Source organism: Artibeus jamaicensis, unplaced genomic scaffold (assembly GCF_021234435.1).
Source record: "Artibeus jamaicensis isolate MK-2021 breed Jamaican fruit bat unplaced genomic scaffold, CSHL_Jam_final contig_444, whole genome shotgun sequence".
Taxonomy (NCBI): domain Eukaryota; kingdom Metazoa; phylum Chordata; class Mammalia; order Chiroptera; family Phyllostomidae; genus Artibeus; species Artibeus jamaicensis.
In genome coordinates, this window is record NW_026521831.1 from 2,849,902 (window position 1) to 2,860,194 (window position 10,293).

The window sequence follows — 10,293 nt, forward strand, 5'->3', positions numbered from 1 at the left end:
TGAGGCTGGGGTGTGTGTGTCTGTGGGTGTCGGGGGAGAGGGTATGACTCCAAGACCCTGAACCAGGGACACCAAGGCTTGACTCGGGAGGGGGTGTGAAGTGAGAATTTCCAAACCAGCAGCGGATATAGCTTAAAGAAATTGTCCTGCAGCTTGGGACCCTCACATGTGTCCTGGGACCTTCAGAGGACTGAGGGCCCAGAACAATGGTCGGGGGGGAAGTGGTGGGGAGCCTCGCAGGAGTCTGAGGACACAAGCAATGACTGGCTAAAGTGACAGGTGAGACAGCACGGGCACCTCCACCTTTTGAAATGGTGGCCCCGGCAAGGCCCAAAGTCCTCACCAAGGGATGGACAGCTGAGCCCAGAGAACCCTCCAAGGGTTAGAGGGAACCCTCCCGGCCTTGACCCCAAGACCCCACGCTCACCTTTAGCATGGCATGTAACTACAAGGGTGCAGTCCCCACCTCCTTGCTGGTGACAGATGTCCGGCAGGGAGAGGCTGCCTCTGTTTCTTCACCCCGGGGAATCCACCTCAGTGCCTGTCCCAGAAAAGAAATCAGGACATGCTGCTGTGTGAATCAATGAATTATACGCAGGGGTACCAGCTGAAACACATAAAAAACTTGGGGACAATAAAATTGACATGTGTTTGGCGACAGGAAATAAGAAACCCAGTCTTTCGGGGGTGATATACGAGGATGAACATGGGGCTGACATGAGAACTTGGGAGGTGAAAAACTTTGGAATCGTGCAAAGGAATTTCAGCCTGACATCCTGAGTCAGGAGGAGCAACGGAAAGGCTTTTGGGGTTCAGATACTTGGTGCAGTTTTCATTCCGCCCTCAGGCCTCTGGATTTCAACGGGTGGACATTAAGTGCGGAAGGGTTTAAACTGAGATAAGCAGGGGTGAGTCTGGGCACCCCGCTAAGATGCTGAGATATTTTACCTCCACATGAAAAGATTTTAAGCGGGGCTTTCATGAATAGATCTGGGGGTATCTGGACTTTATTTTGAGGAGTGACAGAACCAGACTTTTAAATCATGCTAAAGAATTTGGGTCCCTGCCAAAGGGTTTTAAGAAACGTGATGGCAAGGTTTTTGCTGCTTTTGGGAGATAAGTCTGCAGAAAAACAGGATCGAATGTATTTAAGACAATTGGCTTTGGCCTCCATTATAGGCAATGAGGAAACATTGAAAATTAGAAAGAGAAAAGAAATAGCCACGAATTTAAGTATCACACTAAAACATTTGGACTTCATCAGCTGACAGGACACGGCCTGACTTTGAGAGCCTGCCAGAGAGGTCTGATTGACTCTGGCACCAGCACTGAGAGGCTCTGAGCAGGGCACTTCCATGATCGACTCTGGGGAGATGCAAGCAAGATTTGGTATTTATTCCTAGGTGCTGACATGATTAGCTTTTTGCTGCACACGCCTAGGAATTTGATGTTGGCCAATACAAAGTTCTAAGCGAGGGACATCATGAGGGGTTGGTTTTGTATTTGATAAACAGTATGCAGTGAAATCACAAAATAAAATTCACATTTTATGCTAAGAACTTGGACTTTCACTCTATAATTCCACAACTGAGAGAGAGCCTGAGAGTTTAAGGCACACTTAGCTACAGGATCAAATTTTATATACTGCGCTGGGAAGTGTGAATTTTATTTTAAGGGATGACAAGATCAGATTTTTACATCATGCTAATAAGCTTGGGTTTCAGCCAATAAAGACTTTAAAAGAATGACGGGATGAGATTTAGGGTTTTTTTATAGACTGATCTGAAGATAAATTACATGGTAAAATGTTGCATTTTATGTTAAGTAGTTGGGACTTTATGTCCCAAAGCAATGAAGAAACCTTGAGAAGTTTGAAACTGAGTTACATGACCGAACTTATGCATTTCAGCGGAGCTGCAAAAGTGGATTTTTATGGTAAACATAATATGATCAGATTTTTATCACATGCCAAGGAGATGAGATTTTATGTGAGAGTTGAAGGCATCTGAGCATTTCATCTGGGGAAGGGTTATGATCTCATTTGGAACGCTCAGTAATGCAGAGGCAGCTGAGGTCTTAGCCAACACAGGGTTGTAAGGAGTGACTGATGAGAGTTTTGTCTCCAGGGGAATTAGCTGGAAAGACAAATTTTATGCTAAGGTGTCTGGATCTGATGAACCAGATAAGAAACTGAGGGCGGAGGGCAAATGTGTGCCGTCTGCACTTCAGGCTGCAGAAGTGGGTCAGGCAAGGAATGGATGGGCGGGGCGGGGCACCCAAGAGGTCGCAGGAAGGAGTCCACATGGCACGCAAAGAAGTTTGGACTGTGTTTGGAGGAAGGGACCTCGATTTCGTGCCTGCTGATTTCAGCCGTTTGGATTTCAACCATTAAGAGATTCTAAGAGAGGAATATGGTGAAATCTCTGTATTTAATGAGTGTGCGTGGAAATTATAAAATAAGATGTGTATTTTAGCCCAAGGAGTTTAGATCTTGTCTCAAAGGTGATTAAGAGATACTTTAGGGTTTTGAAGAAGAAGTTATGGGACCAAATTCATCATGTATGTTGCAAGGGGGGGTAACCTCTTATTTCGAAGTATGTCGGTTGTGGTCAAATATTTCTCTCACACTTAGGAGGTTGGAATTAGCTTATTAGCATGATGTAAAAATCTGATCTTGTCATCCCTTAAAATAAAATTCGCACTTCCCAGCACAGTATATAAAATTTGATCCTGTGACTAAGTGTGCTTTAAAGTCGCTGGGTAAGGTTTTGGGTTCTATAGCCATAAGCTTGCAAATAAATCACATGATAAAAAATTTTATTTTATGTTGATTGGAACTTGGTATTATTACCAGTGAACAAAAACTTTGGAAGTTTAAAATAAGTAAGTTGAAATCATTTTTATGCATCTTACTAAAAGTTTTAACTTTGATGTTGAAAGGAGTATTGAAATCAGGTTTTAGGTTGAAAACAAGAATGTTCTAGGACTTAATCAGTTACACCATCAAAAATTTGTAAACTGAAAATTGTAAACTATAATTAACAATTGTAGACTTTATATTATGAAGGGCTAAGAAACTTAAATTTGAGCCAACAGAGTTTTAAAGGCTTTAGGAGACATACTAAGATTCTGAATTACACTCAATTTAAATTTTTTACATTTTAAATATTAGCCAATAAAGAGTTTTAAGGTCTTTGAGTGAAATACTGACATTTTACATTTTACATTTCACATTGTAACCAATTTAAATTTTTAAATTTTCAAGTTTAGCCAATAAAGGATATTAAGGGTTTTAAAAAACATACTGAGATTTTTCCTCCTAACAGAAAAGACTGCAGATGAATTACTTAGTCAAATTTTACATTTTAATTAGAACTTTGTATCAGAGACTTAGAATTTTACAATATTGCTCTGGCTGGCATAGCTCAGTGGATTGAGCACGGGCCTGTGAAGCAAAGGGTCGCCGGTTCGATCCCCAGTCAGGGCACATGCCTGGGTTGCAGGCCAGGTCCCCAGTAGGGGACACATGAGAGGCAACCACACACTGATATTTCTCTCCCATTCTTCCTCCTTCCCTTCCCCTCTCTCTAAATATAAATAAGTAAAATATTTTTTTAAAAAGAATTTGACAATACTACTACACACCTTATAGGACTTCTTCTGAAGGGGAGGTAAGTTAACTTAGACAGTGTGGTCTGTATATATGGCTATAAGGGAGATGTTTACAGTACTGATGGGAAGGAATGGAGGTAAAGAGGATGGTGAGGAGGTTATGAAATTGCTGCTAAGACATGTAATCTCTATCTTGAGAGATGGCATGATCAGGATTTTCTATTATTCAAAGGCCTTGACATTTTAGCCAGAAAATGATTTGGGTGAGTTTACGTGTCAAGAATTTTTATGCTAGAAGATTTGGACTTAATACTATAGACAGTAAATAAACCGCGAAAGGTTTTAATCCACAGGCCTGAGGGGTCAGATTTAACTGTCCCGCTAACAACCGTGCCCTAATTTTGAGAAAGGGCAGGTCAGAATTTTGTGTCTCATTGGAAGGCTTGGATTTTAGCCAACGGGGCATTTTCAGAAGGGCATGAATCCGTGTTTTTCACGGACCCGCCCGGTGTTTGAGGAGACGCACTGAAGGGAGTGACGCGGGCGAGGGCAGGAACGCAGAGCCGCCCCGGTGGACCTCCCGAACGCACCCTGCCCCGGCAGGGAAGAGACACGCGAAAACCCACCAGCGCACTTCTTTAAATGCAGTCTGGGCCCGTGAAAAACCCTCTGGACACACACACCCTTTTTTCCGGGGGAAACCAACCAGCAATCGGGAGGGGCTGCCTGCTACAGTAGAGGGGTCAGCTGTGTCCCCCCACTAATACGATTGGAGGATCAAGCCCACATCTTTGCACATGTGGAACTGAGGCCGAGATTTTGAAGTTCCCCGCACCCCACAGATAAAGGGGACAACCCTGGGCATGTGGAGACTTTGGAAGGGGTGGGGGGAGGACTCCCAGGGTTCCTCAACCGCTCGGAGCTGGGGCGGACACAGCGTGGCAAGTCCATCAAAAAGAGAAAGAGAAATAAGCCAAAAATCCCGAGTTAGCATCCCATTGCCACGTACAAATCTCTGGCACGCAGTCGATGTTTTATAAACGCTTACGGAAAAAATAAAACCCAGAATCCAGAGCTCTATATCCAGCCCCTGTGATTTCTACTTTGAATCTGGGGGAGGAAATAAAGCTATTTTGGGCTGCTGACCCAGGACAGCGGCCAAGTGCCCGTTTTCTCCTCTTCTCCTGAACTTGTTGAACAACAGTCCTCCCTGCAGAGATTCCCACCTCATACCAAGGCCAAGCTTGCCCCAGGGGAGCTCGCCTGCCAGGCCTGGTTTTGGATGGCACGTGGATGTGACCTCTGTGACTTGAGGGCGACCACAGGAGGGAAAGAGGATTGATTGACCAGACACGGGTGCCAGGGTGAAATGAAGCAGCCAGTGCCGCCTGCCAGGTGCCTGCTGCCACAGTGCTCTGGGCTGATCGCCCCACCGAGTTTATGGGCTGTGAATTTCTCACCACCACCGGGGAGCGGGCAGGCCAGACAGGACAGCAAGCCTGGGAGGGTGGGCGAGAAACCAGGGGCAGACTGGCATCCCCAAATCTCTCCCTGGGGGGGACCCCAAGTGGGACACGGAGGCTTCCCCACTTCCTCTGTGTTCCACGTGCTGGGCCTCTGATGCGTCTCGGGGATCCGACCCTGACCTTGAGACCCTAAACCGCTGCCTTTCCTGCCCACCCCTCTGTCCCCGCCAGGTTCTGATCGCTGTGGTCCCAGTCGCTGACGGGCCGCATCGCCACCTTACCCGTCTTCAGAGAACACTCCTTTCCATCCGACGACATGATAGAACCCTCTGAAGACTCATTTGAGACGATGATGGAGCGTAAGAATCCATCATCAAAACAAATGGAGTCCTCCGAGGGCTCATCCAACACCACCGTGGAGGCCGCGGGCGGCGGAGCGCAGGAGGCGGCGGGGCCGGCCGGCGGCCCCGCCCAGGAAGCGGCAGAGCTGCCCAGTGTCCTCCTCCAAGACATGGAGGAGCCATCCAGTGGCCCACATAGGGAAGTAAAGGATCCACCCAATGACCTACTCCAAGACCTGGAGGAGTCACGCAACGCTTCACGTCAGGAAGTGGGGGGTCCGGTCGGTGAGGCACCTGGTGAGATGGAAGAAGCATTTGTCAACCCCTGGGGAGAGCCGGAAGAGCCAGGTGAAGACGCTGACCTTTCTGGATGGCGAGAGGCGGATCCTCCCGAAGAGCCGGAGGAGGAAGACTTCAACTCGGAGTTCATGGTCAGGCTGAGGTCCCTCATCTCTCTGTACTTCCGGATGCAAGACCTCAAAGAGCAGCAGAGAGTGGCGGAAGACATCCTGGTGAGAGGCATCGCCGCGGGCCAGCTGCCACCCCTGAGGCGCTTCTCTGGCGACCGCAGAGAGTACCACGAGTTCATCGTGCTCTGCCAGCTCATCTTACAGAGCTACCCGAGGCGGTTCTGCAGCGACCGCCTGCGAGTGCAGTACGTCATCAACCACCTCTCGGGCATGGCCCTCGAGTGGGCCAAAGGCCTGGTGCAGGCAGGCAGCCCCGTGGTCAACGATTTCCCGGCTTTCCTAGAGGCCATGTCAGAGGTGTTCGAGTACCGACAGGCCATGCGTGTGGCGGAAGACGCCATGTTTCGCATCAGGCAAGGGGATCGCGCCGCCATCGACTACGTCAAGGAGTTCCAGGGCTTGGTACCCACCTTGGGCTGGCCCGATGAAGTCCTGCAGGCCCACCTGTGCCAGGGGCTCAGCGAGGAGATCAGGCATTACCTGTTCCGGGTCCCCCAGCCGGACTCCCTGGACAGTCTGATTGTGCTGGTCCTGCAGATCGAAGAGAAACTGGCTGAGAGAAGGGCCGTGCTCAGGCTGCCCCCCGAGGCCCGCCCGCGGAACCTGACCTGGATCGACTCACCTGCTCCCGAGAGGTGGATGGTCAGCAGCTGGATGCCCTGCGACGTCCACCCGGCCATCGACCGCAAGCACCTCTTCCTGCTGCTCCTGGTGAGAGTGAACCCATACCACAGCGTCGCGGTGCAGGCCCTGGTGGACTCGGGCGCAGCCTCCAACTTCATGGATGAGAGGTTCGCCCAAGAGCACTATGTCGAGCTGTACGAGAAGGCCTACCCGCAGCCTATCCAAACCGTGGATGGCTCGCTGATCGGCAACGAACCCGTCTGGCTGCACACTGAGCCCCTGGTGTGCATTCATCAGAACCACCACGAGTCCATCGAATTCGACATCGTTCCTTCGCCCAACTTCTCCGTGATCTTGGGCATCAACTGGCTCCGTGTGCACACCCCCGAAGTCGACTGGGCCCAAGGCCGCTGCACCTTCCACTCTCCCTACTGTCTAAAGAATTGCTTCTGCCCACCCCCGCCATGCACCGCGCTGGAGAGACATGCCATAAGCCTGCTGCCCGGACTGCCGCCCCAGTATTCCGACCTGGCCGACGTGTTTAACCCGAAGGAAGCAGATGATGAGACTTCCGACCAGCCAAGCTCAGACGGATCCGATGATCTTTCTGAATCAGAGCCCTCTGAGCTTCAGCAGGCTGGAGACAGTGATCACAGCGACAACTTCTACGAATGTCCCTCCTCGGCGCCTTGGGAACCTGTGGGTGCTGGGATGCAAGAAACAGCCAAGCCGCGGAATGACTACTGGGACCTGCACGACATGCTGACCAACAAACAGGACTACATACAGATCATTCCGGAACTGTTTGACCAATTACACGGGGCTACATGGTTCACAAAGCTGGAGCTGCGTGGGACCATCGTGGAGGAAAGCATGAACATAAACCAAACAGAAGATGTATGGAGGACGGCGTTTGGTTTGGAGCCTCAAGAGACGGACAGCTACCCGCCCTTTGAGATCTGCCCAGACCCTCTGATCCCTCAGAGCACGGTGCACTGCATCCTGAAGGACATGCTGGGCTACTCTGTGCTCTCCTACGGGCACGACGTCCTGGTCTACTCGATGAGCCAGGAGGAGCACATGCAGCATGTCCGCCAAGTCCTGGTCCGCTTCCGGCACCACAGCGTCTACTGCTCCCTCGACAGGAGCCAGTTCCACCTGCACACTGTCGAGTTCCTGGGGTTCGTCTTGAACCCCAAAGGGGTGAGGATGAACAAGAGCATCGTGACCACCATCACGGGGTACCCCATCCCCGGCTCTAAGAAGTCCCTGCGACACCTGATCGAATTCATCCTCCCCTACCGCCACTTCGTGGACCGGTTCACCATCATCCTCGAGCCGCTGGTGCGGCAGCTGGTGGGCACCGAGCCCTTCTACTGGGGCGACGAGGAGCAGGAGGCCTTCGAATGCCTGAAGCGGGCCTTCCGCAAGGCCCCCCTCCTGTACCACCCGAAGCCCCAGAACCCGTTCTACTTGGAAACGGGCATCACGCAGACGGCTCTGCACGCCTCCCTCATCCAAGTGGACGACCAGACCGGCAAGAGTGTCTCCTGCGCTTTCTACTCCCGCAACATCTCTCCTATCGAAGTCGACTACTCTCCACTGGAGATGAAGATCCTTCCAATACGGGCTGCCTTCATGGTGTGGTGCCGCTACCTGGAGAACACCGAGGAGCCCATCATGATCCTTCTTAACACGGAGGATCTCACCTCTCTGAATAATGACAGGCTCACCGTACTTCTCCCGGGGCATTGGGTCTTCTTCTTCTCCCACTTCAACTTTGATGTCATGGAGCGGCCCGAGCAAGATGGCGGCCGGCCCCGGCCACCGGTGCGGAACCCCCGCCGCAGGCCTTTCCAGGCCCGCACTGCCACCCAGCCCCACAGACGGTTCAGCACGGGAGGATCCCCCAGGGATCAGCCCCCAGAGTCGGGGGACGAAGAGGAGACCGAAGATGCCCCTCCCCAGGAGGAGGCAAGTGAGCAGACCCTCCACCGAAAGTTCCTGGCTTGGGTCCCAGTGGACCAAATACTCAGCAACATCCTGGCCCATCTCACCGTGGCCCAGATCAAGGCGGTCATTCTGCACTTCTTCCGAGGCCTGCTCTTCTGGAAGAACACCCTGGCCGTGGCGGCCCTGCTGGTGATGATGAGGGCGACGCAGCGCCTGCCGCTGCTGCCCGCGCCCACCCTGGCAGTGGCGCAGCTGCCCGCCAGGCGCCTCGTCCTGCACTCGACCCTCCTCCCAAACCGTGGCGTTACCAGGGCCATCACCCAGCTGCTGACCCAGATGCTCCCTTTCAGGCGCACCGATGCCGTCCCAGCCGCGCCGGGGGCCCTGCTGCCCCGGGCCTCCCGGGCCCTGCGCCTCCCGCCCGAGTTCTGGCTGATGCTGTGCCAGCGCTTTGCCGTCAGCTTCAACCCTGGAGAAGGGCCTCAGGCCCTGCTGCTCGGGAGCCACCACCTGGAGCTGCACGTCGTCGGCGGTAATGTCGTCTTGCGAGAAGCCCTGCAAGACGACCTGCAACGTTACCGTCAGTGTGGCCTGCATGACGGCCTGCAAGACACCTCGCAGGACGCGCAGGTGGACGACGTGCAGAAGGACGACGTGCCGGAGGTCGAGGTGCCAGGGGACCAGGCGCAGGGGAACAACGTGCCAGGGGACAACGCGCAAGGGGACCAGGTGCAGGACGCCCCGGGCGCTGACCCCAGCCCCGCCATCCCGGATCAACAGGAGGCCCCAGTCGGAATCCTCAGCTTCCTACACAGCCACTTGCCAGCCGCCCAGGAGCAGCCCAACCGGGCGCAACAGGACCCGGCAGCCCGGAGCCTGGCCCACTTCCTGGCCATGATCTGTGCAGAGGCGCCGGTCCCGATCCGGGGCAGACAGCCCCGGGAAAGAGCGAGGCTGGAAGAGCTCCCCGAGGACGACGAGGACTCGGGCCAGCACTGAGAGACCAGCCCTCTGGCCGAGAGCCCCCTCCTTGGCCCCAGACACCCTGAGACTTCTCCTCTCAGGCCCCGCCTGCCTGTGCCCGCTTTGCTCGAACCCAGCGCTGCTCCTGCCACTCCTGCCGCTTCGGCCCCAAGGGGAGCCCACTTGAGAAGGGCAATGATTTTTCTCCAACTCAACAACCAGTAACATCATCAGTGCCAACAGACTAGCCAGTCAACAGGAACCCAGAGCCGGCCCAGGGCAACACAACGCCCTGTCTGAGTTCTCAGGTCCCAGACCCATCACTGGGGCTGAGGCCAACCACAGAAGAAAGCAGTGATGAGCAGGAAATGACCCCATGACCCCAGGCCAGGTGAGAATCAAGCGCAGCAGACACAGCCAAGCAAGCAGATGCCAGAGACCCGCCCCCATGAAGTGGCGGGTGGCCGCTGGGTGCCATCCTGGGACACTGACCTCAGGTGCTCCACTGACCTCTTCTACCTCCAGCGCCGGTGCTCCTGCCCCCCCTGGGCCGCCCCCGCCCCCACCCTCTCGACGTCTCTTCTCTTCTTCAGTGTGCAGTGGTGCCTCCCGCACGCCACCCCTGCCACCCCCTGCAAAGCCGGCCGCCCCCAGTCTGGTCCAGCCCGCTCCACACTGACTGCCTGGCCCTGACTCTTGCCCCTTACCTGGACAGTGTGCTCCACGGGGCGGCCCGATGTACCAGCACTTACCGGACTCACGTCCTCGAGAGGCCCCAAGACTCCCCAGGAGCCGGAGGGCTCCCTGCCCCCCTCCCAGAACCGGTGGCCCAGGGGCCTCCGAGAGAGACTGGGCACTCTGAGA

The 10,293-nt window shown here is 53.8% G+C and overlaps 1 protein-coding gene across 1 annotated transcript; it reads left to right on the top strand.

Annotated features, from left to right (window-relative positions):
* Positions 1-5,394: 5,394 nt before the first annotated feature.
* On the top strand, positions 5,395-9,465 carry RTL1 (retrotransposon Gag like 1). The gene is made up of 2 exons (XM_037130302.2): positions 5,395-9,105; positions 9,196-9,465. Exons 1-2 carry the CDS (start codon positions 5,395-5,397, stop codon positions 9,463-9,465), a joined length of 3,981 nt encoding a protein of 1,326 aa, XP_036986197.2.
* Positions 9,466-10,293: the final 828 nt, after the last annotated feature.

Excerpts from the sequence above, each read along its gene's own strand:
- RTL1 (XM_037130302.2), top strand. The coding sequence starts at position 5,395 with ATGATAGAACCCTCTGAAGACTCATTTGAGACGATGATGGAGCGTAAG. Across the intron at positions 9,106-9,195 it reads AGGACGCGCAGGTGGACGAC|GTGCAGGACGCCCCGGGCGC; the intron begins GTGCAGAAGGAC and ends CAAGGGGACCAG.